Source organism: Halichoeres trimaculatus, unplaced genomic scaffold (assembly GCF_033239565.1).
Source record: "Halichoeres trimaculatus isolate MK-OKI-2021-1 unplaced genomic scaffold, fHalTri1.1 fHalTri1_scaffold_15, whole genome shotgun sequence".
NCBI classification, from domain to species: Eukaryota; Metazoa; Chordata; class Actinopteri; order Labriformes; family Labridae; genus Halichoeres; species Halichoeres trimaculatus.
The window spans coordinates 21,043,531-21,058,621 of record NW_027437193.1 but is presented as its reverse complement, the minus strand read 5'-3'; the positions used below and the strand labels follow the sequence as shown (position 1 = coordinate 21,058,621).

General features: G+C 39.7%; 1 protein-coding gene across 1 annotated transcript in view; it reads left to right on the top strand.

Moving 5' to 3' along the window:
- The first annotated feature begins 8,113 nt into the window (after positions 1-8,113).
- slc1a7a (solute carrier family 1 member 7a) overlaps positions 8,114-15,091 on the top strand; it is a 71,951-nt gene continuing 64,973 nt past the window's right edge. The window contains exon 1 of the mRNA XM_074688478.1: positions 8,114-8,263. Coding sequence (XP_074544579.1) covers positions 8,123-8,263 — 141 coding nt within the window. The 5' untranslated portion in view covers positions 8,114-8,122. The remainder of the gene's footprint in view (positions 8,264-15,091) is intronic.

Sequence of the window (15,091 nt, the reverse complement as noted above, 5' to 3'; positions counted from 1 at the left end):
GGGTCTATATGTAATAGCAGATCTAAGTGTATGAAAAGTCTCAAGATAAGGAGGCAGCTCCAGCTTTATCTTTTGCTTTTTGCTTCTCTTTGTCCCCTCAGCTTTTTAGCAGTGTACACTCAGTGGACAGTCTCAGTGTTGAGCAGTGTAAGTTTTCAAGACAGCTCGGTGTATTCATAATCTGTAGATCGTGCAAGTGCTGACATGGAAGAAAAACAATAAAATCTGCATGTGTAATCTTGATTTGTGTCTACATAGCAAATCCCCCAGTGTTAAAATTCCAGTGTTAAACCAGTTCAGTGTTAAGTTCTTGGTGTTGTTTTGAGATATTTAACTCTATGCTGGTGTTAAACCATGCCACTGTAGGAGTTGCTTTGCAGTTTTGACCACACAGCGTTACTTCAAACACTCCTCACAGCATGTGGCACAGACTGGCTGTTTGCGTGCCGCATGGTACGGACCAGCTGTCTGTGTGCTGCATGGCATGGACAGGCTGCTTCATGCCCCACATGGCATGGCGTTTGCGTGCTTCATGCCCCTCAGTGTCTCCACTCAACACTAGCTGGGTTTCTGCTGTGCCCCAGCATGCACCAAACATTAATGTCTGCTGTGTTAACTTGAAGTTTACTTGCAAGGCTCCTCAGTGACATATAAAGCATGGACAGCTAGCCCATGTCATACAGCACAGACATCCAGTCTGTGCCATGTGCAGAGCACAGACAATTGGTCTGCACTATGGAGGGCTATCCAATAGCCTTTGCCTCTGTGTAACCACTCAATTTTACCTAACCCTGCTCTTCACTGTGTTCCCTCCTCACTCATGGTTACAAAACGCCATCACAACGCAAATTAATGGGTAACGGCAGAATGCACTTTAGCAGTTGATCAGTGATCCAACAAAACTTTCTTTTAAATTAAGCCTTACTTTAGTGGCTTGCTTACAAACAATTCTGGGTACACAGTGCAGATGAAAGAACGGTTTACTGTTAAAACATAACAATCATTGAAACCGTGAGTGAGGGGGAACAGCAATTATGGGCTACCTTGTGTTATGTTTGCTCTGCTTGGTGAGGTTGTAGTTGGTAGATAAGAACTGGAAGGACATAACCAGGATTCATAAACGCTACACATTAGAGACATGTCTTAGAGAACAGGGCTTTGAATGGCTCCAGGTAAAGCCTGGTGCTGAACTACACTTTAAGCTACATTTACAAAGTTTGCTTGATGTCATGTTTCGAACAACGCTACACAACTTTTATGAACTATATGACGTCACTTAGTAGTAGCTTTAAAAAAAGAGACTTCTCACCATTCATTTCTTCAAAAACAAACGGCGCTTGATAAGAGTCACATGGTGCATCTCACATCCTCACAATATTGGATGCTAGTGCTCATGGGAATCAGAGTCTTTATCCTAGAAATACACTAGCTTTTGAGGATAGCCCTCACAGCCCCTGTAACAGTAAACTCAAGTAAGATTAGTGCAGCATGTTTGACTTGTCAAAGAACCACTGCCACTGAGGAGAAGATAGGGACAAACTCAAACCCTAACACATGTCCAGGATTCATCCTGACAGCAGGACACAAGGTCCTACTTGGGCTATAGATCACAATCACCTTTAGCAAGCTAATGTCAATGTGAGCTTCTAAGTGACTCAACTGAATCCATCATGTTGGATTTGTAGAAATTATGGTATTTCTGAGTTTCCTAAACAAAGTGTATGATAAATTAAATGTTACATTTTAAATATAACATTATATGCTAAAAGCTTTGCTCCAGAAGGATTAAAATTCTTTTGGAGAGCTTCATTATAACTGTGGTAAAAATGTAAAATATTTTAGATTGTATCTGACTTTACGCATCAGTAATCCTGCTGAAGGAAAGCACCTGAACTTTTCCCACCCCTGCCTCTTACAATAAACTGAAATTACAACAAAGATTTTTTTTTAACATTGTTGTTGTTTTTGAATCAACTCAGTCATTCCTGGACACAGCTTGAAAGGAACCGTCAAAGGAAGTTGAAAGGTAAATTTAAGACAGTTACAAAAACATGAATATTTGCTTTCTTCCCTGGAAGCTTCAACGAAATAACCTGACAAAGATCAACCTTCCCCTGGCGACAGCCTGCTGCTTACGAATGTGACATTTTTCATTTTGAAATGAGCAATATCAGGTGGTGCATGATATTCTTGGATTTATATTTTACATTCCCCTCTAAGCACAGAATCACATTCCTACCGCTGCTAGGAGGACATGGCTGCATAACTAGGATTACTGGTTCTGGAGTCAAAAAATATAATTCTCGAGAGTAGATTATTTCCTTTGACAGGCATTTGAAAACAAGTGTGATTAAGACTCATTAAGAAACATAAAGTCACTTTGTTTGATCAGTCATTTATCACACTGCAAGCACACTGAACAGCATTAACTGCTCATACTGCTGTGTTAAAACGGGGACTTGTTGAATGAAGTGTTGACTGCGGGGTTGTTCTGTTCATTTAAAAAGAAAAAAAAGTAATAGAAGTTCATTTGCATGAGTGCAATTGTTGTTTTCCAGTAATGAATTTTTTAAAAGATAGTGTAACACATTAACTTCTTACTCCTTTTATAACAAAAAAGAACTAATGAAAGCTTCAGAAGCGTCTCAGTTTTTTCTGGAGTTTGATTCATCACCTTGGCTCTTAGCTAAATAACTTCATTTGTTTTAATGGGAGTGTGTGGACACATGAAAGAAAAGAGGTTACATTCAAAAACCCTGAAAGTCTACGTAGCCATTGCTTTTAGCTAATCTAATTTCTATAGATGCTTTTGATGTACAGTGTGCTGAAAGGAAGGTGTACATTTCTCTCTGTCTTCTGGGGTCAAGGTTTCTCTAATAGAATGGCTGAATGGGATTTGAAAAATATTTTTAAATCCATAAAAATAGTTTTTCTTCTGAATTAAGAAAAATGTTTTATAAAAAGCAAATTAAATAAATCAGCTGATCGTTGTTAGCCTGCACATGTAAGAAAAAAGAGGTCCTCTATACACACTAAGATACAGTAAGTCATTGAGTATAACAAAGATTGGTGCTTGAACAAGGTTATTACCTCTGCTAAAGAGGTTGTGGTTTTGGGAGAGTTTGTCCATTTGTTTGTATGTGAACAACACAACTCAAAAACTAACAGATCATGAAAAAATTTTTTAGGAAATGTTCAAAATAGGATAAAAAAGAAGTGATTAACTTCAACTTCAACTCTATTTTATTTATTAGGCACTTTTCATGCACTTGTGCAACACAAAGTGCCTGACAGAGGATAAAAACAAATCAAACAAAAAAAAGCCAAACAAAAGAAAAAAGAAACAAAGGAATACCATAAAAACTCCCAAACCTCCCACCCCCACAAATATACCCATTGATTACATTTGGGAGGTGATCTGGATCACGGTCTGGATCCAGAACTTTCTTAAAGGATTCTTAATCATTGTGAGATAGGGCCGTTTTCACCATATATGTATATAACTCCACCATAAATGATCAGATTGCTTTGCAAAACAAAACAAGACAAGGTCACCATAATTTCTGGCAGATGTAAAAGTATGATCCAGATCCTGAAAATATTCTGGAAACTAAGATCTGGAATATTGAATGTGAATGGGTCATAATTTTCTACACTGTCAGGAAACAAATTATCATACAAACCTGCAACTAACACCAAATTGTAGCAGACAGTCTGCTGAAAGGGAGTATAACATTAAAGTAGCTCTCTGAGCGCTTTTCTAGTTTCCTCTTCATATTTGTTTCATTTATGTGATATCCTGCAGATGACACTAATCACCATATAAAAATATTACCATGTCTTACAGAAGTACAGACATGGATGACCAGAAATACTTTGCTGCTCACTCTCAGATCCAAAAAATTTCAAGAACAGCTGTTTTTCCTTTCACAATATCACAAAGATCATATACATCCTGTTAAAAGTGGTGCAATGAAACTGGACCACACATATGTGACCTTTAGTCTAGAGTAGAATAGAATAGAATAGAATAGAATAGGTCCATAAGAAAATAGATGATGACCGCTTGTCCATCATTCTCCAGTTCAGCCAGTCTCCACCTCCACAGGGTCCAGGACTGAGCTTCTTCAGCAGTCTGTTAATCTCTGTCTCCTGGATCCTGTCTGCTCACAGCAGGTGAAGCTCTTCCAATGTGGCGTTGGTGTCTGATGTTAGCTCAGTTAGCCATGTCTGTGAATAGCATGATGCTACTCTGCCCTCTGGTATTCCCTCTGTTGCTGGGTTAGCATGGCTAGCTCATCCATCGTATTGGAGATAGATCTTACGTTCCCAATAACGATGGATGGAAGGACAGGTCCATGTCGTCTCTTCTTAGCTCACACCTGAGAACCAGCTCGTTGTCCTCACCTCCTTCTCCTCACCTTGTGGGAGGACATCAGGCCTTGCAACAGTTAGCATTGACATGCTACAGGCTGCTAACAGCTTATTTCACATGTAAACAATGCAGCCGTGGTTACATGTAGGATCTCCAGACAAACAGGGGAGCAAAAGTAGTAAAAATATCACTGAAGACACAACCTGTTTGGTGTCCATGACCAACAAAACAAAGATGACCAAAAAGGGACAACAAAATTAGAAAAAAGAAACGGACAAAGAAGAGACAGCTTCTGCAACAAGCAGCCACAACCAGAAGGGCGGCGCTGGCGCCTAGAAAGGTTTGTTTTTTTTAGGTTGGATAATAGCAAGTTCCTTTTATTGGGCTGTTCTAAAGACTCTTCAGCTGGTCCAAAAAAACTTTTTTTTTTTCTTTTTTTGACGAAAACTAGGACAAAAACAACAGCACACAACCCCCTGACAACCCCCTGACAATAGCTTCTCTTCTCTGGATCTGCATAAATTGTAAAATAGAATTTAAAATCATTTTTCTGACTTGCAAAGCTCCTTAAGGTAATGCCCCACAACACCTTAACCCTCAGATGCATGGATCATGAAAGCCTGTGTCAAGATTTTTGTCCTTAAGTGTTTTTCATTCTTCTTAGGTCATGAGAAAAAAGTTTTTAATCATATTTATTTTTAAGTTTTGCAAAACATTTTACCCCATTTTCACACATTTTAGCTTTGGAAATAAACTTGGTGTTGCATGATGTCTACCTCAGTGGACAAATGATCAATCATAATTTTCTGTTCATGGAACAACATTTTCAAATAATAAAATAAAACTGCTGATAGGGTATTTTATATCATCATATTTCTTCATCTCTTGGGTTCTTTTAGACTTTATGGATTGACATGATATGTCAGCAGGGGTCCATGAGTGTGGCTATCTGGCAGTTATCATGGAAAATGTACTTACAGTTACACCGACTGACCACTGAATGAACCTCAAAGGAGTGGAGCAGCAGAGAGCACTCCAGAAGCTGACAAGTAGTTCCTCCACAGAGACCACTGCATTCAGGAGAAAATGACTTCTAAGTAGCTCTCCACTGCAGAGACCACTATGCACCAGAGGGTTAAGCAGATTACAGTACTCCATTGCCCCTCTAGATCACAGCACTATCAGCATACAGGCCTGCTCCTTGTACCTACAGCCTCTAAAAGTAGTATGAGAGGTCCAGCCTTTCGTTATCTTCTTTGGAATGATACCCGTCAGAGTTCAGAAGGCCGACACCTTCTCTACTTTAGGAGCAGGATTTAAACTTTCTGTTTTGATAAAGCTTATAGTTAATTTTAGGTCTAAAATAGCTCTTTGTTATACTACTTTGGGCTTAGACTGCTGGGGAGCACTGACACACTGAGCTGCACTGTAAACCCCAAAGTTCAAATTACTCCATCGGATTAAGCTCTGAAAACTTAAAATTTGTTTGTAAGTTCAATTTATTCAAATGTCTGAGTTTTTAGACTTTAAAATGATTATTTCTACGTACATTTAACTTTTGTTACTGTTCAAGTAAGAACAATTTAAAATCATTAGTTTGTAACCGTGAGTGAGGAGGGGACGCAGTCAATATGAGACCCTGCTGTACTTTGAGATGTGCAGTAGTGGCACAGGTTCTCTGTGCTTCACAGCATGGACCAGCTGTCTGCACCCCCCTCCATGCTCTATGTGATGTGGACTGACTGTGTCAAAAACAAATAAATATATCTTTTTACACTTAATTTTAAAATTGTCCAAAGCACCATGATAGCCCAGTCAAAAATGTTGTTTCTAAATACATTGACCATTAGGACACACTGAAAAAGTCAACAAGTACAAGACTCTGTGCCATGGAGCACGGACCACCAGTCAGTGCCGTTGGGCTCAGACAACCTATGCCCCCCTGAAGAACAATAATTTAATGCCTTCCCTCCTCATTCATGGTTACCAAAGTTAAGACATTGGAGCTGATTTTTGTTTTGACAGCGTTCGTAACCATGAGTGTGGAAGGAACGCTGTGGCTATGAGACCCAGCTGTACTTTAAAATGTTATTTAATTTGGTTGTTTAGATCTGCTTGATTTTTTTATTATTACATTGACTTAATTCATAAGGCAAATTTATTGATATCACATCTTTTAGTTTTGAGTAAGGTCAACTTATTATGTTTTACAGTGATATGCAACATTTTTTTAACATGACTTGATATTTTAATTTGTAACAAATAAGCATCAGGTTTATTTAACTAAAGACATTCAGTAAAATAATTTTCCATAATAATTGTAACTACTTAAGATGTTGAGTCAAATTAACTTATTTCATTTCTTCTATTTTTTTTTTAAGCTAACCACTTAACAAGCATTTTTCAAGTAAACTCAACTTATCTGGGTTTACAGTGTTTCCCTTTTCTCTCCGTTTGTGAATCGTGAATATCCATTCAAGTCACTGACCATGGAGCATTATGGGATTCCAAGGCTCCCTTGTCCTGTGGACTTCTTTGAATCACCACCGTCGAATTGCTTCAACTGTAAATGTCAGTTTCACCATAAATATCTCCGTCTCAGTGCAAATGTTAATTTTTGATTCAAGCTGTGATAATTGATGTTATCTTTCTTATCTCTATCCTCAGGTCTATCGTGACAAATGTTTTGATGTAAATGTGGAAGAGCCTGACTGAATTTTAAAGAGCTTGAGATCAGTTCCAGTTTGATTGCTTGTCCTGTACTTGTGAAACTACTGCCCCCTGCAACCCAAAGACACCTCCTTTGTGTGTGTGTGTGTGTGTGTGTGTGTGTGTATGTGTGTGTGTGTGTGTGTGTGTGTGTGTGTGTGTGTGTGTGTGTGTGTGTGTGCGCACTTGTGAAATATGATTAAGAAGCTGTGGAAAACACAGAGGTTGTGTTTGTGTCTGGTTGTGCATGTACCTGCAGTGATGTCTCCATCATCAGAGCTATGAGCCAGGTTAAAAACAGGTAAAAAACAAAACAAAACAAAACCATGACCCTTCTTTTGTAGATTTGTTACCTTCTGTCACTTGTTGTGCTTTTTTCCCTTTTTTGTGATCTGGAACAATCCTCTGTCCAATTGTTCAGAGAGCTCTCTAATCCAGCCTTAGATCTGAGTCGTGCAGTGCGACCTAATAGGATCGTAGTATTAACCCTGATGACAATACCACCAGCTGTCGCAGAGCCCCCTGTTGGTCACCATCAGGACTGTGTCAGGGGAGGAGGGGGGGGTGTGTGACTGACAGAGAGGGAGTGACTGACAGAGAGGGAGAGACAGACGCCGATAGCGAGGGTGTCTGTATGATGCTTTTCTTCTCATTTGGAATAACCAGGGAAGGAAAACCCTCCTGAAGTGCTTTATATGCGGACGACCACCTGTTTTATTTCACTTTCCTCAAACTCTTCAGGCTACAACCTAACTTTTTACTTCTTTTTTCACTTCTTCTTTTAGTTTTTTTTTTTTCTTTCATATCAGCCTTCTCCTCCATTAGCCTGCATCTGTTTCTCTCGCCCCACCTGCTGCCTTCGTCCACACTCCGCTGTTTCTCCCTGTGTGGCGGCGCCTGTTGACTCTGTGCTGGCTCTATATGGCTGAATAGTTGGTACAAGGGGGTGGGGGGCTTGCTCAGGTGGGTTTGTCTGAGGGGGACATCTGGAAAGTTGCAGTCAGGACCAGCAGGAAGAGGAGGAGGAGGTAGTGGAGGATGGCGGTAGCTCTGGAAGAAGTATGGGGGCGGGTGAAGAACGTCTGTAAGCAGAACGGGCTGCTCATCCTGTCTGTGCTGGCCGTGGTCATTGGCTGCCTGCTGGGCTTCTTCCTCAGAGGGAAGCAACTCTCCGAGCAGGTCAGTTAGTGGTGATTGTAAACCCATGCTCCCTCTCACAGTATCCCACCAACTCCCCCAACCTCCCCTACCCCCCTTTGAGAGCTCATATGTTACCTCCTGTCTGCTCCTTAAATGCCAAGACAGATACAGACGCTGAATCCCCTAATGCAGGAGATTACCCAGTTCCCCGGTCTCTACATCTGCGTCTTTACCTGCACTCCATGTGCTGCACAGTAACATTTCCTCAGTAACACACACTCATGTACTGCTACCTTTATGAGGGCACAGATGTTGTATTCAAAATGTAATTTACAAACCTCTTGTGTTTTCAAAACAGAAAAAACAAAAAAACAGATTTCTCAAAGCTCAAGAAATTCGATTTAACCAAATCGACTGTAAATATTGAATCATATTATGATGTTATACAGCTTGGTCTCGGATAACATACCCTGTTTCATCCCCTAAGCTTTGAGCCAACAGAAATAAGCACTGAAATAAATTCTCACCTAAAAGCCACACTCCATAGAGCACAGGCCAGCAAAAAATGAAGCTTGTTCTCTGTTTCACCAATTCTACATAAAAAACTACTCCTTTAAGCCACTGGAGTATGTATACTCTGGCAACATAGTTTAAATTTTCCCTGATATAACCAAAACTTTCCACGCTTAGCTTTTTTGACATGCATACATTCAGCGAAAACTGAACTCTTGTGTGAAAATGACCCGCTCAGGGTGGCTTTTTATCCCAGAAGCAAGCTGTCGAAGTCTCTAAGACTCAGCTGAATTAACAGCACACACATTCACGCTTGATTCCACATAATAGCAGGACCATTAAGTGGAGAAAGATAATATGATGATTACAATGGCAGAGCCTCGGATAGCAGGATGAGAGCAAAGTGTTCAGTTTCACATCAGTGAAAGAGATGAGGTGATTTTTTCCTCCACAATTCACGGTGGGATAAAATAAGAGAGAAAGAAAAGGTACGGCTGTATGAATCACCCAGGGTGAACTGCTTTTTGGTGCAAAGTAAGAAAAAAAGACACTCTTAACCGCTAATCTATTTCAGAGTTATCATAAAAAAGGTCATCTATTTCCTCTTTTAGCTGCAGTGTAATAGCACTAAGAATGAGAACATGTTGGCAGCGCTTTGGGTTTTCTTGACGTTTCAGAATGTGAAACAGTATCTCATCAGTGACTCTGATCGCTTCACGGCTGGACTCTCTGCATCCTTGAAAAAGGATTGCTGCTAGAGAGATTAGATGTCAATCACTCCCAGAGACATCATGTCAACAACATACCACTCGGTCCCCTTATATAATTCACACACAGCAGACTGCACAGGAAGCACTCTAAAGACACGAGACACAGAAAACGCAAAGAAGGCGACAAAAATTGGACGATTATGGCGTACCATAGAACTTTGTCTGAGTGCTTTTTATTTGAAAATGACAGAAATTATTCTGAAATATTTTGGAAAAACGTTGTTGAGATCCAAGTTTGAACTGCTGAGAAAGAGTTCATCGATGAGAGTTTGACTGATTAAAAAAAAACTGGATTGAAGGGGGCTTGAATCAGACCAGAGTGGAATGGATTTAAGATGGATTTGCATGATGACATTTTTTTCCCATTGGAGCTGGCGTGTGTGAGTGTGTGTCTGGGTCTGTGTGCTTTGTTAAGTCTGATGTAAGGCACGTGTAGGCATTGCCTTTATTTTTTTAACATGCATGTGCTGAGGAGTTCAGGTGTTGTGGTGTCATTTTGTTTTTGTTTAACTGCAAAAGCTTTGCATTGACTTCTGGAACCAGTTTTTTTTATTTTTATGGAGCACACAGCTCCTGTAAAAGGCTGGTTTTCATTGTAACGTAGATTACTGGAAATGGTGAATTGCCAAATCACTTTGATTCCTCAGGGTTTGCTGAATAAACTGCTTGTAAAATCCAAAGCACCTTGAGTCCAAGAAATGCTGAAAAAGGACTAATCTGAATATGTTCTATAACAGGGTCACTAAAAGGCTGAATTCATCACACTGAGTTGGTAAAATGTCTCATGTGACTTCATATTCCCCTGCTCACTAGCTATCTGGCATAAATGCATTTTCAATTTGCTGCAAGAGCTAAAATCAGAATAGTGTGAGTATGCAGCTGCAAGCATCGTGTCACTAAACCCTCTGATAATGCTCTGCATGGGGTCGTTTGAGCATGCTGCTCTTCATTGTGAAGAAAGACACCGTGACTTTTGAACAACGGTGAGTGTGGCTTTAACTTATTTATCACAAGGGAACAAGATCAAAGCATCTGCTGTAAACAGAGGATATTGAGCTTAAACGTTCAGCCTCTGAGACTCAATATGTGACATCATGTGACGCTACGTGGCCGCCTGTGTGGATTAAAGCTTATTTTTCAGCAGAAGTTAAAATCCAGTTTGTACCAAAAGATGATGCCTGTCTAAGATGTCAACCTCCATATAAACCTTATAAGTATTTCACTTTGGGGCTAGTGGATTCTAACAAGAATATCTAGGGAGCTGTTAACCTTTTCCAGAATTAATATCAAAAAACAAAACAAAATAAAAAGCAAGGAAAAATGGATGTTGAAGGAAAATGTCTCAAGAGTTTTATTTTAACAGTGGTCATGGTTTGAACCAGTGTTTCAGCTGTTCATTGGGTACACATGATCTTTTTTACTAATAACCTAATTTCTGACAAACTCTATTTTTATTTCATATTGATGTATGTGGTGAACTCCTACTACGGCATATAAGGGCCACTTAAAGAAATAAAATTTTAAAAAAATCGAAAAAATTAAACACAAAATTTTCAAGATAAGAACAAGAAATTTTCGAGTTTGTAAAGTCACAAGTTTACGACTTGAACTCAAAAACTTCCTAGTATATAAAGTCCCAGTTCATCAGATCATTCATCAGACTACTTTTGAGTTGGTCTCAGCAATAAGGAGATACTACTGGTTTTAGCGCAGAGTCATCACATTCTTATAAGCAGTCAGACTCTGAAAAGACGTTGTTGTGTCATGAGGATGTTCAGAAGAAAGCAGCACGCTGAACTTGAGGAGGTGTTTGCGTTTATCCAACAAGAAGTTCAACGCAGCAGGCAGATGCAGGGATATAGATGGTTACATCCCCGAGCTATACAGATGGGGTTTGTGATTCAACAGGACACAAAGGAAAGAGCGAGTCGTTAACCTTCCTCCTCAGGAGCATGTAATAGAAGGAATGAAAAGAAAAGTAAACAGACGATCTTGCGCTTCTGCAGCGGAGACCAGAGCAATCAATAACAGTTTACAATCCACTCAGACTTCTCAGTAGATCACCGATGAACAAATGGATCGTAGAAAGACACATGAAAACATCTGATGTCTCCTATATCTGTCACAAAACAACCTTCAATTTTACATTTTTTTTAAGTTGTTTTTTCAGCTTAGCTTTTTTCAGCTTATCACATCTGCATCTCTCAAGCGTGGCATCCCCTGTGCATCAACTAGCATACAGGACTTGTGACTTCATAAACAAGTAAATTTACTAGTTGTAAATTTTCCACTTTATGAACTTGCAAATTTTTGAGTTTCTAAAGTCGAAAACTTGCGACTGTAGAAACTCAAAAATGTTGAGTTTTTTTCACGAAAATGTATTTATTTATTCAATTTCTTCAGTGGCCTTAATACCTCGTCATTAACACCACCCTGTTTAAATTCACACATTGCTTTTTATTCTAATTTCAAAATCAACATCCAGAATCTCATGCATTACAAACTATAACACATAATATCTTCCTTTTAGGGAACGAGAAAGCAGCAGTGATAAAACTCTATTATGACAGATTTGGAAATTAATCACAAGAATAACAAGAGATGAAATAACAATGTTGAGCACTTTGCAGCTCCTGTCTTCCTTTCACAGAGGACCACCAAAAACAAACACAGCACATAGGAGAGTGAGAGTGGTTTTTCAATGAGAAACAAAGCTCCTTTCTGTGCCTGTCACTAACACAGAGACCTCAGGCTGTGGACTACAGGCCGAACACTCTGTCAGGATGGTTTTAACTCCCTCTGTTAGACTGAGATGAAAAAAACTGCCTGAGTGACAATCCTGAACATGCTGACCTCAAGGTGTGGAGTAATCTCTTCTTTGAAAAAGAGGAGAAAATGTGGGGAACAAAGGGTTCTGGAGACTGAGCTGCTGGTTCTGACAAGGGTCACACATGAAGTCTCAATCTGATGAAGAGAGCAGAGTAATTATACCGTAGAAACGAACAATCTGCTGCTTCCTCACAGAATCGTGTCTGTCACCGCTGCAAAATGGATTTGAGGGGAAGAGAACGAAGTGGATTAGAGAGGACAGCTGGTAGCAGGAGGAGGGCACATGCTCACATTGTTATGAAATTAAATTATGGTGAATGAAACAGAGAGGCCGACAGACAGAGGAGCTGTAATGAAGTTGCCGCATTTTTTTTTCTAATTCAAGGAAAGGACAGTAAGGTCCAGCTTCACTGGTTTTGAAAAGAATTTCGATTGTTGAAACAAGCCGACGTTTCTATTGATTAATCTCCTCAGTCAACACTTTCACATTAAGTCTGTTCTCTGAATTGATTCGAACTCTCTCTGAAAGCAGCCTGACACTCAGCTTCTGAACAACAGCCCTTATTTAAAAATCTCTTCCAAAGAGTTGTCTGCTGGTTTTTGAAATTGTGTCACTCTTCACAACCTCAATGAGATTATTGAATTGTACTGCCTGTGTTCAGGTCTGCATTCAGCTAAACAAAAAAGCAGACTCAATATTTTTGCAGTCAGTCACCTGAAAGTGTCTTTATTCAGAGCTCCACTGGTGAAGTTTGACTGAGAGAAGTATGTTTGCAAGCAAAAAACTCAAGGTCAGTTCGAAGATGTACATTTTCCGTTGAAAAACAAAACAAAACATGGCTTTGCTTAGGAAAAGGCTGCGTCTTAAAATGCTGTTTTTTGCACTAAAACTATTTTCTAATAGCTGCTCTCAGATCTAAGAGTTCTCAGCACAAAATGCCCTCTGTGTCATCTTTCCCTGCTTGCTGCACTCTCAGCTCTCTTCTTGATCACTGACCAGTCAAAACCAACAACAAGTCAAACAGCTGTTATTATCAAAAGTAGTGGAAGTCCACACAGAGAAGACACCACTCATACTTGTTTTTTTAAGACGGCATTTCCACATCAGAATCAGAATTGGGTTTTATTGCCAAGTACATTTACACATAAAAGGAGTTTGACCTGGTGTATTGGTGCCAACAATTAACAAGGAAATAACATGAACAGCATCTGAGCGGCTACTTAAATAATACACAATTACAAGCTGTACACTTGTTAAAATAGAATATTGAAAAAAATGAGATATAAAATATACATAAGTATAGAAAATTAAAGAATATTTATACAAAAAAAAAAGAGAAACAAACAATACAAGGTGTGATATGGAGCTGTGCAATTTAAAGTTCAGTGGGTGTTAATGTAACGAATAAAAGACAGACTCAGTCTCATGGGGAGACTCTAGTTATGTGGGAGGAGGAGGGGCAGGGACATTGTTCATCAGGCTGACAGCAGAGGGGAGGAAATCGTTCTTGTGGCGACAGGTTCTGGTCCTGGTGGACCTCAGCCTCTCACCATAGTGCAGCCGATAATTGCAATTTCAAGAGTATTCTTCAAATGGTGATGCAAGCATGAAATTTGGTACAAATACTCTCTAAGAGCCATTCTTTTGAAATGAATTGTTAGAGACATGAAAATTCAAGATGGGGTCCATTTTTCAAGATGGCTGACATTTCTATCTAACACTTATTATTTCAATAGTTCCAATAGTATTGCAAACATGAAATTTGGCACAAATATTCTCAAAGGGACATCCTTTTGAAATATAACATCAGAGATGCAGAAATCAAGGATGGCTGCCATTTTTTAAGATGGCCGCCATTTCTATTGTACACACATTTTTTCAATAGTTCAAATGGTAAATGGAAAACATGTCAAGTCTAGCCTCATCCACATTAACAACTGAAGTTGAACTTTCATACATCAGGACCATGAACTTCTCCAGGATCTCAAGGTCACATCAGCCAGTACAGGAAGGTACTGACTTGATTTGCTAAAGATGGGAGAGGCCTCAGGACAAATGTCCCAGGTTTGCCAGTCTTTTTGGGGGGGTTTTTTGTGAATGGCTGATACAGTAACACAACCTGTGAAGTGTGAAAGAACAGTATGCCTGTGGTCTTCATAGGTCCATTAGCACTGTACAGGGTAGCCCTGCACGGTCTAGCATCATTATTCAAAAGAGTGTTTATTTTGCTTCCATAGAAATGGTGCCCATGTTTTAAAAAATGGCTGCCATCTTGATATGTTACGCGTTGAATGTAATTTAAAAGCATGTCCTTTAGAGAGTATTAATACCAAATTTAATGTTTGCATTACCATTTGCGCTTTTGGACTAATAAGCGTTTACTGGAAATGGTAGCCAACTTTTCAGGTGTCTAACGTTTTATTTCAAAAGATTATCCATTAGAGAGTATCTGTGCCAAAGTTCAAGAATTTGTTTCAGTTATCTGCTGCATTACCAGTGTGGGGTGAGAGGAATCGTCCATAACCTTACCTGCACACCCCAGAGTCCTGTAGGTGTACGGGTCAGAGAGAGATGGTAGGTCGCTGCCAATCACCTTCTCAGCAGAGAGAATGATACGCTGCAGCCTGTGGTTGTCCTTTGCTGATGGCAGTGTAGAAGTGCTCCATCATGGCAGGTTGAACTTCTTCAGCTGCTGCAGGAAGTACATCCTCTGCTGGGCTTTTTTGATGAGGGAGGTGATGTTGAACTCCCACT